Source organism: Malania oleifera, chromosome 7 (genome assembly GCF_029873635.1).
Source record: "Malania oleifera isolate guangnan ecotype guangnan chromosome 7, ASM2987363v1, whole genome shotgun sequence".
In the NCBI taxonomy this organism is placed as follows: domain Eukaryota; kingdom Viridiplantae; phylum Streptophyta; class Magnoliopsida; order Santalales; family Ximeniaceae; genus Malania; species Malania oleifera.
In genome coordinates this window covers 100808846-100827442 of record NC_080423.1, presented here as the reverse complement: position 1 = coordinate 100827442, position 18597 = coordinate 100808846, and the positions used below count along the sequence as shown (strand labels likewise).

The 18597-nt window shown below is 33.4% G+C and overlaps 2 protein-coding genes across 7 annotated transcripts in view; both read right to left on the bottom strand.

Annotated features, from left to right (window-relative positions):
- LOC131160257 (protein TOPLESS-RELATED PROTEIN 2-like) overlaps window positions 1–1538 on the bottom strand; it is a 43492-nt gene extending 41954 nt beyond the window's left edge. For both annotated transcript variants that reach the window (XM_058115710.1, XM_058115712.1), the window contains exons 1-3: window positions 662–1538; window positions 382–561; window positions 22–135 (exon numbers count right to left, since the gene is read on the bottom strand). In XM_058115710.1, the coding sequence (XP_057971693.1) occupies window positions 22–135; window positions 382–561; window positions 662–741 (374 nt within the window). In that variant the 5' untranslated portion in view covers window positions 742–1538. The remainder of the gene's footprint in view (window positions 1–21; window positions 136–381; window positions 562–661) is intronic.
- Window positions 1539–8218: 6680 nt separating this feature from the next.
- The window catches only part of LOC131159677 (serine/threonine-protein kinase TIO), a 45445-nt gene continuing 35066 nt past the window's right edge, over window positions 8219–18597 (bottom strand). For 4 of the 5 annotated variants that reach the window (XM_058114757.1, XM_058114758.1, XM_058114756.1 and 1 more), the window contains exons 16-24: window positions 15218–15389; window positions 14946–15044; window positions 14320–14862; window positions 11496–12653; window positions 10841–11074; window positions 9777–9920; window positions 9568–9648; window positions 9174–9362; window positions 8219–8897 (exon numbers count right to left, since the gene is read on the bottom strand). In XM_058114757.1, the coding sequence (XP_057970740.1) occupies window positions 8652–8897; window positions 9174–9362; window positions 9568–9648; window positions 9777–9920; window positions 10841–11074; window positions 11496–12653; window positions 14320–14862; window positions 14946–15044; window positions 15218–15389 (2866 nt within the window). In that variant the 3' untranslated portion in view covers window positions 8219–8651. Of the gene's footprint in view, window positions 8898–9173; window positions 9363–9477; window positions 9649–9776; window positions 9921–10840; window positions 11075–11495; window positions 12654–14319; window positions 14863–14945; window positions 15045–15217; window positions 15390–18597 lie in introns of those variants that run through there. The other variant, XR_009137851.1, reaches the window with a different exon arrangement.

Below are 18597 nucleotides of genomic sequence, written 5' to 3'. Positions count from 1 at the left end.
CGTGCAACCAGGAAATGGTACCTGAAGTTATCAAGAGTAAGCAGCTGGGTTATCTCCTTGAAAAGTTCTTCATTGAACGATGAGAAAACTTTAAGGTCCTTCACAAGAATCTCAACAGCCTTTGCTCGATCCTGCCTGATGACAGGAAACAAAGCACGTTGTCAACTAACATATACACTACAAAAACAGACTCCAGATGGGGCAGCACCACACAAACTGAAACCTATACCAAAAAACTATTCAGACTGAGTAGCACTACAACGCTCAATTCACTTGCAATACAAAATTACAACAGTTACACGATTAATTTTAAAGCTTGTTCACCAGATTAAGTGGCGTGACTTAAACAGGAAATGAACTATCATGAAGTCAAGAAATCACCTATCAAGGGCTTCCAGGTACTTCTGCTTCCTGATCTCAAAAAAGATCTTCATGGAGTATCGATTGTCTTCAACTTTTGTGAACCCACATAAATAGCGCTCGACTTCATCCCACTCACCTGCCTGGACTTGATCCTCAAAATGCCGCATATTGAAGAAAAACCCAGATTCCTGTTCTAGCCTGAAAGTCCGACAAATAATACCATCACATATACATTAAAAACCAGAGCATAATTAATCAACTTGAGCTCAATTTCGAAATGTAAAAAACTCCAACTTACTTGTGAACAGTTTCCTTAAACTTTTCCTCATCCAAGAACTGTAAAATTAAAAACACCAGTTCTCTGCTCAATGAAGACATGGTTCCCGGTAATCCCAAGCGCTCCAGCTTAAATAACTATATGTTAACCAACAACAGTTAAATTGCCGTAACCCCGATTTCAGCTGAAATTGGCACCAAATAAACTAGATTCTTGCCGCTAAGTTCGCTAACCCTTCCAAATCCTATTCCCACTCAAATACGTTTAAGAATTTGATCATATTTAAAACACCCAGAAACTCTGCTTCTCCAGTAATTCTTCCCTGATTTTAACAATAATTCAGAGGAACCCTTAAAACATTTCATCTGAATCGTTCTCCTCAAACATTTCTTCTTTCCAGTTATGTGACATGTTAAAACTTCAAAGCGGGACAAAAACACATCCCCGTCAGTAAACGATACAAAAAAATAACAATAATAAAACCAGCCTTTTCAACGCTTGCCTACACTAGCTTCTCTTTCTCTGGGCATAAACCCTAATAAAACCCTAATTCAGCTCCCAGCCGCAAGCAGAAGATAAACTGGGACCCAAATGCTATTCCTATAAGATACATGGAACAAAATTCACACTGCTGCGACCTGTGAGATCTACTCCCTGTTCAATGCGTCGTGGATCTTTCCCTTCCCCTTATCCAATTACAGAAAACCCATCTGCGAAAATTGCATAGTCTACAGTGAAACGAGCACAGCTTTACTCGTGACCGTACTGGAATAATGGGAAAAAACAAGGAAAAAAAAAAAAAAGGAACAATGAACCGTTTTAAGTTTAAGGTTTTTGAGCCCCTCTCTTCTTCTCCTTCTCTAGCTTCTGTACTAGCAGAGATAACTCCGCAACAATAAACCTGTCTCCCTCCCTCCCTCCCTCCCACCACTCTCTTTCTCTCTCCACATTTCTACTTTATATATTTTCAACCTTTATCTCTCTAGGACCCGGACAAACATCAACTCTTTCTCACTCTAAAAAAGCTTTTGTCTGGGAAGAAGTGTACAGGAGAAACAGAGCATACTCTGCTTTGGGGCTTTTGGTGGGTTTTAAAAGAAGCAGAGGAGGATGGAGGAAGAGGGGGAAGGAAAAGCTTATCTGAGTGTGATGCTTGCTTTTGTGTCCTTTTTTCGGGGTACTGATTGGCAGACTACCCTTATAGGAAAAAGAGCCCATTAGGTGGGCTGTCAGCCATCCAGTACTCCTCAGTTCTCCTCTCTTTTACTTTTGCCCTCCCCCACTACAGCAGAATCGGCCTATGAATTTTCATCTTTACATTTATATTTATGCGAATATAAATCATTTTTATATATTATAAATTAGGATTATCGTAAATTTAAATAAAATAAAATTTAATTTTCCAATTTATAAGACTTCTATATACTGTTTTAAAATAAGAATTTGCATTCTTTTTTTTTTTTTTTTTTACCCAGAGCACTTTAAATTTAGATTTGAACAAAATTCAATATAATTTTTTACAAACACAATTTTACATTACATTTTATTCAAATTTAAGTTCTTTCCGAACCTAAGATAAATTTACATTACCATAACTTTTTTTTTCCAAATTTTTAGTGGCATTTCTCTTAAAAAAAAATACATATATTATTATAGTATGTAATTCATATCAAGTGAAACATGTGTACGGAGAAAGCAGACCAATACTGGAAGTGAAGCGGAGTGGAGTGAGGGGAGCATAGCGTACGGAGAGCGAAACGACGGCATCTGCCTTGTGGGCTTGTAATTTATTGTTTTATTGGCTGGGACAATTCCTAGCAGTAGAGTACAAGAATATTTGAAATTTTTTTCTAATATTTTTATACGATTAGGATTAGCATAAATACATATGATGTAACCCTATTTTAATATAATGAAATTTAGTTGTCGATCGCTCTTTTGGATATAGTCATACTACCAAAACACGTTAAAATCGTGTATTTTTATTGCTTTACCTACCTTTTTAATTTATTTTTTGTACTATTTATCATAATTACTGTACATTACGCAACACACACATGCACATATATATATATATATATATATATATATATATATAAACAAGGGGGCGGAGAAGTTTTGCACAAATATGTTAAGGAAAGCAAGTCCATTCATTTCATGTGACTGCTCTTCATCAGGCGTACCAGATAGTCACGGCAACCCCCATCTACATGTAAAGAGAGTTATTGCTCGAGGAATTGCATAAAGTCTTGCTTTAATAATCACAATACAACGTGATTCGTTTGGTAAGAAATTTTTTTTTCAGTACTACAAATTTGAAAATGAAATTTTGAATAATATTTTTAGAAATTAGGAAGTATTCATCGAATTTAACATATACATGTAAATGAATATCAGATTATTTGAAAAGTTTAAACAATTATATTTTCTATTGTTAAACCTTCTCTACTTAGATTTCGAATTTAAGACATTTCTCACAATTTCTTTATAAAGAACTCGATTTATTAACAGCGATCTTCTTTGCTTCATAATTGAAATATATTTTCATTAATATAGTATGTCAAACTACATACTAAAATATTGTATAATCATTTTTAGTATAATGTAAATAAAAATATTAATATTTAATAATTAAAATTTTAATACATAATTATATTTATAGTCATATACAGATTTAATTTATTTACCATTAATTAAATTATTATAATTATAATAATTTTATATCTTTATAATATTATCATTTCTTAATTAAAAATAATTTTGTTCTTAACATATATTTATAACATAGAATTGTCTTATTCATTTATGTTAAAAATAGAATTACATGATTATTTTTACTATTTGATATTAATTTAAATTTATAAATAGTTATTTTATTCATTCCAAAATTGAATTATATTTCATTAACAATTAATACATCACAATTCGTAATAAAATATTATATGATTATTTTTAATATATTTTAAATTAAAATATAGTTTTTAATTGGAAATTTATTTAAATATTATATTAATGTGTTCTTTTTAAAACATTTAATATTTAATAAAGCAAAAATAATATTATATTTTTTCAATTAACAAAAATATAATCTTTACGTATATTTATAACATATGATTATCATATTAATTTATATTAACATAATATAATTAATTTAATTAATAGTTTAATTTTAGATTAAATTAATAGATTATTATTATTCCTCATTTTCCAAAATGACATTTTTTTTCAGCAATAATTAATATGTTATAATACATTAATACAATATATGATTATCTTTAAATATAATTTTAAATTACAAAATAACTATTAAAATTTGTTATATTTATAAACTTGATCTCGCTTGTGACTAAAAATCTGTCTTTCATTATATCTCAAAATTCACTAAAACAATCTCGAAAAATTAATTTTGAAAAAACATATTTTGCAATTTTTACTTGTCATAAACAAGCCAAACACGTCTTCTTTTATTTTCTTTTTTTGTAAAAGTATTTATTTTAAGTGATGAACAGTATAAGCATTTCTCTATAAGTGCTGTGAAATGCAGACTTTATTGTTATTGTCAATTAGGCATGTTTGATCTTAAGGACTTTTAATTGAATTTTTGATCTAGAATATTTGTTCACAACTCTTAATTTAGTCTAACAAAAACAAACATAGGCTGATAAATGAGAAGATTGATCTCTTTTATTTTTATTTTTATTTTTATCCCTTAGAATATAAAAATGACAAGAGAGAGAGAGAGAGAGAGAGTGAGAGAGAGAGAGAGAGAAGGAGAGAAACATCTAAACGGCTAAATTAAAACGATAAATTTATTTTTGTCTAATAGTAAATTATATTATTTAAAAATTTTATTATTAACTTTATATAATGACATGAATATTATTTATGTTAAAGTTTTAACTCTAAGTATGTAATCACATCTTAGTTTTTCCAAACCTACACGGAAGTCGTGTTCGCATTCGGACTTTGCCCTGATCAGCGAGACCTGAGCGCGGAGGATGTTGATCCGTAGGCATCAACGTCCAAATGTTGATTTTCATTGAGTACCAAATTTTGATTTTTGGTTCGATTTTAAGGGTTTAATACGGTTAGTTAACTGAATTAACCGATTGTTATATATTATTAATTCATAATTATATATATTGTATGTATTAAAATTACGTATATGATTCATATTATATATTTTTATATTAAAGTATTAAATATATTTAATTGATTAACCAATTAAACCAAGTTTTGGTTTGGTGGTTTTGAGGTTCGGTTAAATGAATTTTTAGTTTGCTTTGGTTAACGAAAACTTTTTATTGAAATTTTTTTATTAATTTAATTAATTAACTGAATTTAACAATCTACACACTCTAGAAAAGGGTCTAATTTTTTTTTTAATCTTTACAGTTTCTGAAACTATAACATTAAGAATGCTCACTTTTTTTCTCAAGTAAAAGTTTCAGAAATATGCTTTTATGATTGGCAAGAAAGTAAAATCAATAATTTTAAAATTCATAACCAAATGTTATTAATTTATAATATTATAATAAAATATTTGCTGTGAAGTTTCTAATATCATTTGTATACATTATTTATAAAATTATTAAAATTTTATAAACAATAAAAAAAATATTTTTTTATTAAATTTAAACTATTTCTTTTGTTAAATTTTTTGAATATAAAAATATAATTATACATATATCTATATATATATATATATATATATATGAATGGGTAAAAATTGTAATATACAGCACATGCTATTAATGTATGTCATATTACCTGTGCAAATAATTTTTATTTACATAATTAATTATTTAATTCCTTAAAAAAATACTCCCTATAATTCAATTAAAAAAAATTCTGTATTCTAACTGCTATTTCTTCTGTGAATTTTTTTTGTCACCTAAGCATAAAATAAAATTTTGACTTTTCTTTTTTCCTTTGTGTTGAAATTTTTGGTTTCCCTCACCCTACAAATCAAAATGGCATTTCATTTCTTTTTTACATTATTTTTGTTGAAATCTAAATAAATTATCCGAAATTTATCAAAATCTTGAAATTTTAGCGAAACTTGTCTAAATTTTAACTATACAATGAAATTTCCCCATAATTCAAATGAAAAATTTAGGAGCGAAGTGAAATTTCTCTTTTAATTTATTTTTATCAAAATAAAAGATTATTACATGTGCTTTGAAATTATATGAAAAAATAAACTTACATCAATATTTTATTTAACCATTCATGTCTAAATTCATTATTTATATAATAAATTATATTTAAATGATTTATGAATTTCATGCGTATTAACTGAACATGTTTAATGTATTACTCCTATAAAACTTTTATTATGTTTGTTAACTATTTCTAAAGTTTTACAAAGAATTTCTTGTTTTACTACTGATTTTTATTTTTTAAAAATTCAAGTTCAAATTTCAATCAAAATTGTCGTAGTTTTGGGGTTTTGGAATTTGAGTCGAAATCAAAATTTAAAACCTTGCTTAGAATAAAATTTATTCTTTATACTAATAGGAGTAATTTTGTCTAAAAAATTGCAAACTATTCATGGGGCATGTAAAATATAACCGTTAGATTTAACAATGTTTGCCAATGAAAAAAAGGGGGTTTTGCAATTATAAATATAGTTTGAGGAGTGTAAATGTCACATTTATAAGTTTAGGGAGTCTTTTGTAACAAATGGTATAATTTCGAGAGTGTAATTGCATTTTATTCTATTTAATTTTACCGAACATCCTTAAATGAAGTTTCCTCTTATCGTATTGTATAATCAACTTAGCAAACTTTATGAAAGATTACCCTTCTCAAACTCAAACTTCAAAAATATATATATATACATATATATATATATATATATATATATATACTTTTACTTTTACTATCCCTATTCTTACATTTAGTTCGTTGTTCGTATTACTCTTTTTTTTTTTCTCAAATTTATTCCTTCATTTCAGTGATTAAAAATTCTTTTACTATCCCCATTCTTACATTAAGTTCATTGTTTGTATTACTGTTTTTTTTTTCAAATTTATTCCTTTTTTTTAGAGTTATTCTCTATTCATTGTGACTTTATTTGTTTATTTATCTAGTTCTAATGCGTTTACATCATGAGTTTTTATTTTCTAAAATTTTTTGCAAAGAATATTAAGAAAACGAAGTTAAAATTTGATATGTAGATTCACAAAGCGAATGGTATGTTTTGGAAAAACGAATTGGAGCACTTCATTGATCACTTTATGCTGGTAAGTTGGCCTTAATTTGAGTTTTATTATAGAAATTATATTTTTTAAAGAAAATTAATAGAAAAGTTCAGAAAAATAATAGACTTGCACATGATTTCAGCCTTTGTGAGTTGTAGAAAAAAAAAATGGAGGGGGAAGGGTGAAGTACGTGGTACGTATATTGAAGTTATCGAGGATATGTATGATAAAGTCATAATTAGTGTCAATATTTTTAGTCGCACTTTATGTAAATTAAGGATGTGCTCTAAGCCATAGTTTTTTTACACTAGTTAATGATGAACTTACTTTAATTGTTTGCGAAGGAGAATCATTAATAATTTTCAATACCCTAGTCATTGCTCCACATCACCAACAACAACAACAAATCTTATGTCTAACAAAGCGGAGTCAGTTAAATAAATCCTTTTTCTGTCAATTCAACCGATCGAGAACGTTTTCCTCCATTAGATTAAGAGTTATCAAATCAATCTTCACTACCACATTTAATGTTATTTTTAATCTACTTTTATGTGTAAAACAATAATTCATTCAGTCCTCCTCACAAGTGCTCCATTAGGCCGGTAGTTATTGCACATGCAAAGAGAAGTGTATAAAATTGAGAAGTGCTTCAAGTGTTGGACCATAAAATACAATTAAAATTAAAAGAAAAATTTTAAAGCATGACTACAGAGTATAAGATAAAAAGAAAAATTTTATACCCCCAGGGTGTGATTCAGGTGGTAGTGCGGGCTACGGGAGTACCCTTCACGAGGTTAGGTGTTCAAACCCTCCCGAGTTCGTTTCCGCCCCTGGACTCCTGAATTTACCTTTCTTTTGGAGTTGTGGGGTCAACTTCAAAGGACGCAGGATTAGTCATGTGAACCGTAAAACGGACATGTGGAAACCCAGTGCATTATCCAAAAAAAAAAAAAATTTAAAGGCCGTCTGTTAGTTATGCTATATGAATTTAATTTTTAAGTAAAAATTATCAAAATCATAATACTAAGTTGAGTGTGTGATACACCACTAAAAGATAAACAAGGAAATGAGCACATTCTTGGTAAGCTAGGCAGAACTGCCAAAAAATGAAAAGGGGTATATAATGTCTGCTAGAATATACAATAAATATAATTTAACATTACACATAACACAATAATATTGTTACTGCTTTCTACTCTTTTTTTTTTTGTTGCCTTATATATTTAATATTTCTTTAACCTATCAAAGTAAATATCATATTCATGTGCAATATTAATATAGCATACGGACCATTTATGTCAAATTTGCACAAAAAATGGAGGGAGAATTTAGTCCAAAAAATAAAATAGCAATAGGAATGTAAGATAGAGGATAGTACCAATCTCAAAAATTTATTTTTTTTCCGATTCATTAGGCCACATGGCTGGATTATATATGAGGTACTTCATCAACTATGCCAAACCTTCTACTATACATTCTGTTGGTGTATTACGATACTCCTTGGGCCTTGAATGTGACTAAAATTTTAGAATGAAATATAAACCGTAACAAAATGTTTTTAATCCCAACTAGCCAAATTGTCTACCCTCTATCTCTCCCATTCCAAGCACATTTTTTTTGGAGAACTCAAATTCAACACGATATGGTTGCACTTGAACAATGTATCATATACATACAAGACTTACAAAATACAATACTAACTCTTTGATGTACCAAGTTTCTGGCTCATTTCTTTTCGCTCTTTGGTAGAAGCAAAACCCATTGCTGCTACTCACTGAAGAATGCAAGTAAATTGGGATTGAAACTCAAGCTTCAGCAACTTTGCTGCCGATAACAGAAGCATAGTTGGCAATTGTTGCTTCTGGGGATTGTCGAAGCCGAACAATAACAGGCAATAGCTCTGAGGAGCGGAGGAATTGTCTGCAGGATGAGTGTGCACACATCTTTGCCAAAGAAAACAGAGCTATTCTTATAGGTGATTCATTCACAGCATCTCTTCTATTTGGGTTCAAGGCCACTGCTGAACAGTCTGCTACCAACTTCAGTAAAGCCTGCAATATGAAAAACCATCCCATACCTGCCATGAGCTTACTAAAAAAGCACAGAAACTCTTGCATCAAGTTAGAGTTATTCCATAAATACACTGGCAGTTGTTTATAACATATATAAAAAGAAAAAGAAAAAGAAAAAGGGTGTTCTGCTGCAGCATGCAATATGCTTTGAATTTTGATATTGCAATTGCTTTTTTGGGAATGCCCAAATATTTCCAGCTCACCAATAAATGCAACATTGTTTTATAGCCTCAAAAAAGGTGTATGTCTACAAACCTGCATGGCTCCTTTAGATATAATGTCCCCGCAAAGCTTGTTGGAATTGCGAACGAGATTACTCAATGCACCAGCCGCATTGGCTTTGGTTTTGTCTTCCTCTGCTGAAAGGAGCAGAAAGGCTAGTTGAGGTATGGATCTCCTCAGCTCTTCATACAACAGATCATTGTGATAAGCAGCATTGCCAATCTGTAGAGGGAGATAGAGAGAGAAATGAAAAGGAACTGTAAGGATAATTCAGAATTCCTACATGTTTCCAAAATTTTTACAGCTGTTTCAAACACAATCAATTCAATGGGCATACCTTGCTGTAAGAACAGCTAGGGCAGCAGTTAACTCATGCAGGAGGTATAACGGCTAAAATAATGTTGTATTAAAAGGCAATATAACGCACCGCAAAACATGCATATTTTCGTGTACGCTTGTCTGGATCAGCACATCGATCAATCAAGAGACCAATGATACGGTGCTTTGCCTAGGAGAGAACAATCAAGAAATGCACAGTAAAAATGTCAGTCCCTACAATATAAAATAAATAAATGAGAGACCTACAAGAGGCATAGACTTGGATTAATATCATATGATAATCCACTCATTACTTACCAGTGCACTATAGAAATAAGAGCTATGCCGGCACATGTTGCCAACAGCATTGCAAGCCTTTGCACGTACAATGGAATCTTCATGGGTAAGGAAGTCCTTGAAGAACTCCAACAGATTTGCACCATTAATATACTCATAGAAACCCTGCATGCAAACATAATCCATAATAGGAGTAACTTTAATTCACATAAACACCAAATCAGATGAGTTAGCAGAAGCATTTTTTTGGAATGTCCTATTTATCCTCATTTTTACTAAAATGAGAACAGTAATAGAAAGTGAGAGAGCCACTAGAAAGGATTGCGACCTGTGCAAAGAATACAAACAGGTGTGCCGTAATGAGGAATCAATTCAAGTAGAGGATGCTTAAAGGTCAAGAGTGACCAAAAGGAATTCAGAACTTTAGGGGGTTCAACAAACTTATTATAAAGGATTTCAAACCCACATAAAAATGGCCTTTTTCAATGCACCTGGGAATTGTGAATGCGGATTCATCCAACTATGATTGTCGTAAAAAGAGTGGAGTTCGATTATTTTTTGGGCAGGGATGCAGGGAGGGGAGAAGAATAATAGAAGAACAAAAATAAATCAGCTATTTGTTCCCTGAGATCTTAACCAATTTTTTGTTTGAGAGAAATTTTAAAGAATTTGAATCATGGCGCAGGAAAAAACAAAAATACCTGCAAGCAGGAAGATACATCAAACACCAAAAGCATTAAGATACATCCAAAGATGATTAAAGTACAATAAATTGAAGAATGCAAAAGAGAGATTCTGCTAGTAAGAGACACAGATATGCTCAAGATCTTCAATTCTTCATTCTTTTTAAGAATGGTAAGACTTGAACCCTGGATCTCTCTTAGCTCACCACGCCAAACCTCTAGGGCTTTACCAACTAAACCATGCCTAAGGGGCTCACTTTCTTTGCAACACAAAAGAATAAATGATAAGCATCCCTTTCAAACCCCACTGGGAGACAACTTTTGGAAACTAAACTGAGCAGATCATTGATATCTTGCAGCAGTAAGAAACGGAGAAATTTTTTAATGCAATCAAAACCTGACCTTATCCATACGAGCTAGATCAGAAATGATCATCAGAACATCCAACGTGACCTCTATCCGGCATGAATGATCAAGCAACCTCCGCACCCTGTCTGGATTCAGCAAGCCTTTGCCCACAAGTTGAAAGGCAAGAGGACGATGGCCTGTCATTTTAGCAAGAAAAGCAACAGGCCTTCCCACATCCTTTAATTCCATGTGTTCTATGCACCTGAGAATAGTGCCAGGCACTCCCACCTGTACACATCAGAAGCGAGTGAGAAACCATCTAAAAAGAGATCTCCAAATATCAACAGGGTATATGGAAGCATCAATTTGCTGCATGTTTCATCCTGCACTTAAATTGGAGTATAAAATTTCTGTTACATGCACCAATCAACAAGTGTTAGAAGTGGGGTGTTGGGGTGGAAGCAGCTACAATTAGTAGAATGCTTGTGTTTTGCATCCAACACGGCAAAAGAGAAACATAGCCATTGCAGAAAACAGATTTTCTAGCATGGCATTTTCCTGTTTCCACAAAACATAATTTTCTAGAGAGCATTAAGAGATTTCCTACCCCAACTACCTGCCTACCCTACCCCACCCTCCCCCCCACGCCAAAAAAAAAAAAGGAAAAAACAAAATTAAATAAGAAACATAAAGTGGCATAAAATCAAACCTCCAGAAGGATTTTCATATACTCTTCCATATCCTCCTGAATTGCCTTCACCATGTCCTTATCAACCATGGACACCCTCTGACCAGGTGAACCCACATTGAGAAGGAACCCGCCGTTTACAGAAGCAGCAGCGGATGGAAAGCCTGGAGCATTTTGTATTGCAACAAAAGGAAATGCTATGAGATCAATCACTGCATTGATTATATTCCTGACCCCATCCTTCCCTCCACCAGGTCCACCCCAGCACTTCACAAGCTTGAGATGCACGTCAGATATCAACTCATTGAATAGGTTTATGTGTTCACTCCTAATCAAAACCAGACGAAATGTCTGAACTCCCCCTGAAAGGCAATAGTATATAGAAGAAACTGCCCACACAACCCCAACCGGTGATAATCCAACTAGTTCTTTTGTGTTTCCAATTCCTTGAGAAGAATTAGAATAATTGTCAGCCAATAACCGAATAAGAATTAGAGGGGTACCACTGGCACACAATTGTTGAGCAGCTAACGGCCCTCCCCACTTCAGTCTAGATTCTAACAAGCCAACACAACCATCCCTCAGGCCATGCCAATAGGAGAGCATGCCATTGGAACTGGTGGAACCCACTTCATTTTCATCTAATGATGGTATCCTTAGATGGTCACAAAGGGTCACAGTTCGAGGGATCAAAGGCACTGCAATTTCAGATATGGAAGACTCAACAGAAACACCAGTTTCGAGAGATGTTATAGATGCAAAAGCAAGCATGGCTGATGCAAAGTGAGGTTGCAATGAATTTTGTAACCTATCATTAGAAGAAAAATGGTGGGCAAGTATAGAAAACCGAGAATGCTGTTTTTTTGGAGATGTTGTCAGCATAAATATGGCAGAATTTCTGCCAGAAAATTTTAAACACTGCGCAACTATTGCTAGGGTAACGCACGAGTGCAGCACGAGGGCATTCGGATTACTTAATTTGCACTTCAAGTTACTTGCTTCACCCATCTGTTGGTCTTTGTTGGCTGATGAAGCACATAAAGACAATATGGAGAATATCTCTGAGACAATTGTATGGTCCCCTCCACCACTAACAACAGTAGTAACGGGTAGGGAACTTGGCAACCCACATAGAAGACTTGGAACAATTCCACTATGCAGACAGCACCGTGAAATGAGCTGACAAAAAAAATCAATTTGCGTTATTGATAACAAAAAAAAAGGAAGTAGAAAAAGATAATATGTAAGGAAGATGCCAACAAAAATAATTAAAAACTGCTTCAACATTTCTTATGCAATCGTATCTTGTACACAGCAGTATATTCATTAACTAGGCTGTGTTTTCATAAACTACAACAACATGGCAACAATCATTTCAAAAAGCATATGAATGGCAGAAACATGGCAGTTTCCAGACTCTGAGCAAACTGATGCTGATGCCAGTAATCAGAAACATGACCAGGTGAACCACAAACATAACAAATCTAATAGGGAGTGGCGCCAACACCTTCAATACTTAAACACCTCATCCAACCCACTATGGACAAGGTACATCCTGAATGGAATGTTCCATGCACCCATTAGGAGACTTATATCTCTCTAAGGCTAACAGTGCTGCATTCCGAACTAATTCTAGAGATGGTACAGCACAGATATAATGACTTTCCTTCTCCATTCAAAAGTGGAAAATTTTCCGAGGCTACGTCCTCTTAACTTCTTTCCTTTTTAAAGCCTTAATAAAGGCCATGGACACAACAAGCTGATCCTTCCATCCTTGCATGCTAGATCACCCTGCTTCGCCAGAGTTGTCTATTTACTTTTGAATCAAATTAAAATAGAAGCTAGGCCTTATCCTTACCCTGGATATAAATCAATTAATCTCCATCCCTCTCTAAAGGATGAGAAAGGATACTCTCAACTATGCTGATTGTAGAGAGAAACCAGCTAAGCAGAAGAGGACAACACAAAAGAGGAGAATAAGAAGCCCTCAAATAGAATAACAAAAGAACAAAAAAAAAAAGCGGTCGTCTTAATAAAGCATTCCAGTCAAACTTAGAAGTTCCAACAACGTTCTAACACAAATGTACACAATATGTAAATTATTCAATTTTTTTTCTTTCACAACACAACAGTGACTTCCACAGTTTAAAATATATACAACTTCTAACCAATCTTCAATAGCCAAAAAAAAAAAAAGAACAAGAAAAACAATTTCTAACAAAAATGCACAAAATGTATGCAATACACATTTGTGAATTTTTTTCTTTGACAAGACAAAGTAGCTTCCAAAGTTTAAAATATATACAGCAACTTTTAACCAATTCTTCAAGGGTCAAAAAAAGAACAACAGTGTTTGCTAAGAAGCAACACAAGTCAATATAACATGGAAAAGAAAAGAAAAGAAAAAAGAAAACTCACAAAATTGTTGCTATTGAAAAATCCATATTTGAAGAATGAATTCAGTAGGAAACTATCAATAAGCCAAGAAAATAGAGCATTTAAACAAACAAGATTCTTGTAAATAGGAAAAGAATCTGAAAACGTTTGAGTCGTCAAAAACTTATATAGGCTCATTTTTCAAATAACCAAATGCATAACATAATCTCAATCAACAAGGACAGTTGCATGCAATGTAATATCATTACCCAATTCAGGTCCCACTAAATGGGGTCAAGAGACAGCTGGCTGCAAAATGGTTCTACTGTTCAGTTGCAATTACTACCATTCTAAATACTCAAAACTGGCAAACATGTGCTTGACAGTCTGAGATCTTTGCATTGCAGTCGTATATAATATGAACCAAAAAAATTTCAACACATAGGATGAGAGAGAAACACCTGATTACCTGAACAGCAGCAGATAATACCGCCTCAAGACGTTGGTGGAAACAGTGATAAATAGCAACCTGTATTGCTTTTGATCTGAGGAATGCTCTTGTCACTGTATCTAGAATTTTTTCTGCTTCTGTCCCAACTAATGAACTTCGCTCATGATCCTTAAGGTCAAGACGAAGCAAAGAATGGCTCCGCCAAGAGTTTAGTGGAAAAAAGTAGGCATTTTCTTTGACAAAATGAATTTCTATTGCATCTATAAGAAACCAAATCGCCTTACATGCTTCAGAAGCAACTCGTAACAAATTTGAAGAACCTGATATGAGACTCGAGCCAGAAGTGGCTAGGCAAAGACATAAATGATCCACTATACCCGATGTCTTAGCATGATCCAATATCTGTTTCAGTGTTTCATTCACCATTGGGGCAGAAACATCTGAATCTGAGGTTGAAGCAGATGCCCTGAGACCCTGAGATACTCGAGATAATACCATCGTAACACAAGCACAGGACTCATACAGAACTTTCCCGCACACATCGACATTGCAACCAGCAACCTGCAGTTCAATAAGATGAGAGAGCATAAAGCAGATGCATAAACTGTTTCCAAAATCAATCAATGCTATAGAGGAAAAATGACCTGTGCAAAAATTTCCACAATGGCAACCCAATGGTGGAAATATGAGCTGCCAATGCCACATCCACGATTATCAACTAGAATTTTGATAATTGAGAAACTCTACAGAAGCAAGAAAATACAACCATGTAGATCAATGTAAATTATAACACAAAAATAAATAACAAAAGACACACGCCTGCAAAACATTTGATAGTTGGATTTCTTCAGTTTTATAATTCATAGAGACATCATTAAAAGACAAAAATTCATTAAGAAAAACCTCCATTGAATACCTTGGCTGTCAATTCACTACTCTCAGATGATCTCTGGATAACTACAGTCGCAGTAAATGTAAGAAGTTGACATATTATTTCATCAAGTATCCCACTAGAATTGATGGCACCAGCCGCAGCTATGTTCGAAAGAATTCTCAGGGGTTGGTTCAAACGAAGAATGTCTTGATCCCTGTATGAGTTTGATAAGCAATTGAATTTGGCATAAGAAATAACAATACTCATCTGGTGTTCCACAAGGCAGATAAATAACAAAGTTATACTTGACATCCATATCAGAATTTCCACTGATGAGATTGACCTAAGAATAATTCAACTGCTCAGTGAATTGACCAGAAATTATATCTCGGAAACAAAATAATCAACGTTTAAAAAGGTAGAGTTGAGACTCGCCACAAGGCAAGAGCCGCAAGACATAACCAGGACATGCTGAGGCTTAGAAGGAAATATTTAATCCTGAACCGTGGACGCTTTTGTAAGTCATACACCTCATCCCAAAGGTGTACACCTTATACACCATTTTGATGTCTCACAAGAGTCCTAATATCCTACTGTGGAACCTCTTATACTAATATTACATGGGTTTAATGAGATGAACAACTTATTTTCTGGTAGAAATATTTAAGTTTTTCTACTATTTTCAATTTCAAATCATTTTTTTTTATAGTTGGTAAGATCTTATAATTTTTTATTTTTGATTGTAGTTTTGCAGGACAACCTGTACATAAGAATCTTCAAATTAAATTTATAAGTTTAGAATGACCTAGAAATGGTTAGACTTTTGTTTTCGAATTTCGCCCTGCCCCGGGCCTTTGCCTTTCAAAACACAGAAAACAGTGTATGTACTGCATTACAGTGCAGATAATTAGCACAGAAATGAACTCCAAAATATGTTACCAGGCAACAACAATGGAATAAATAAGCCACCACATGTACAATACCCATTTTCACTTATTCCTTTCTAAAACAACAACAATCCAAGCCTTAAGTCTCACTAGGTAGGGTTGGCTACATCAACCTTTTTCTGCCAATTTACAAAAGGCAATTTCCTCTGACGATTACAGGGCAATTAAATCCATTCAAAGTTATCTTTAGTCAACTCTGACCCTTCTAGAGCCACTAACAATAACTACCTCCTCCCCCCCCCCCAACTCATGCTCTGTTTGGCGTACATCGCATATGCCCAAACCATCTAGCCATCCCTCCCTTATTTTATCGTGCTATGCCTCAAAAACTTCCCATGAATATGTTCATTCCTTGGTTTATCTTTTAACGTCATACTTACACAACTCATTCACCATACCATTCTCATTTCAAAAACTTTTAGAAACTAGGAGATTCCAACGTCCATTGTGTTACTAACCAAACATAGTAATGATATTTCAACAATGACTTCTTTCTTGCCTTTGCTGGCACCCATTTTTTCCCCAGCTAACTCCGGGCCTCAATTTAAAATTTTAAGACTTGGTATATTTCTGTGACTCTATAAGGCCCAAATTAGACTAATTTTGTTCTAAATTTTAATAAGGTATGGTGAATGTGGGCAAGGGATAAATCTAAGTTCATTTCTTCGGAAATTTAGTGAAGAGACTACATGTTGAGGGCATTTTGCGCAAGCCAAGGTTTTTGATTTAAAAACATAACCTAGATACTTATAAAGGAGCCAGAGAATGTAGGAGAACTTATGTTCAAAGAGGAGACACTCACACTTAAATACTGTTAGCCGTGGTGGCTACACTATCATGGTTTATATGTTTTGATGATATTAACCTATATTTTGTTCCTAGTGCATTCCATCTTTACAGATCATGTTTAGTACATGTTCAAGGATCAAATACATGAATTACTGGATCAAAGGCAAAGATCGGACTGAGTTGATGTTCGAATAGGGAGATCAAATGGGCACGTACTCAGAAAGGACCCAAGCATGACCAAAGGAAGTTTAATGTAGTTTTTATGTTATTGGGGAGTGTTTGAGGTAGTATGTTTTGTAACTCTTGCGGTTTTGTTTCATGCATTATTTCTGACCAAGAGTTGAGCAAAATGCATGCATACTAGGACACATGAGTTTATAGGATTTCACCTAAAGCCACAAACTCAATTTTCATAGTTTTCAAAGTTAAATCAAAGAGTTTGTCAAAAGAATCATAAACTCAAATATGTTGTTCAAAGGGACAAGTTTTCATCATCTTGGTATTTTGAATATTCACATACTTTGTCCCGATTGTGTCAAAACATGTTTTATGTCCCAAAGCATCAAGAGAGTCATACATATTTTTATAAAGTACATACAAGTATATAAGATATCAAAATGGTTTTTCAAATGTGTTTTTGTGAAAATCCAAAAATTATAATACATAATAATCAAGAGAAGGAAAAATTAAAAGGGTTAAAATAGGGTTCATCGACGAATGCCCTGGTTTCATCGACGAACAGCCTTCTCAGACATGTCGATGAGGACAAATGTCTCGTCGACAAAAATATACCGAGAGGGGCGATTTCAGGGCCTAAAGTTCGTCGACAAAAGTTATGAATTCGTCGACGAACTCCCTTCTTGGTCTCGTTGACGAGGTGACGTAACTCGTCGACAAAGTCACGTGTCCAACTAGGGGTGAGCATAATTCGGGGAAACCCGAATTAACCGACCGAAATTGGTCAGTTCAGTTCGATTAAGAACACAAGATCGGTCGGTTCGGTTATAGTTTTACAAAGTTCGGTTAATCGGTTCAGTTAAGCGGAATGCTAATTCGGTTAACCAAAATAATCGATTTAAAATTAATTAAAATTTAAATATAAATTAGTATATGTTAATTTGTTGATATGTTAATTAGTATATGTTAATATGTTAATCAGTATTTGGTAAAAAAAATTTACAATTATATTATGTTTTTATTAATTAATTTCAAATTAATTCAGTTAAATTTGGTTAACCGAATTACTCGAAAAGGTAATTCGGTCGGGTTCAGTTCAACGAGGCCCCTCTATTCGGTCGGTTCGGTTAACAATTCTCATTAACCGAAAATTTTGGTCAATTTGGTCAATTAACTGAATTTTGCTGAACCGACCATTTGCTCACCCCTATGTCCAGCCACCTATATATAGACAAAAATTCAGTTTTCAACAAAGGAAATTGTCCCATTTCACTTTCTCTCTCTAGAAAACGAACCCTCCACCTTCTCTCCAGATTTTTGGCTTTGATTCTCCCCAATTCGACGATCAGAAATTACCACGTTGATCCTGGGGAAATTCTTTAAAACCTAGCCGAAACAGAATGTTAATTTGAGAAGTTTGGGTACCATCCCAATTTCAGGGTAAGTAGATTATTTTGGTATTTTCAGTATTACCAAGTTTACTTGAGCCCAAATTTTGTGTTGTATTAG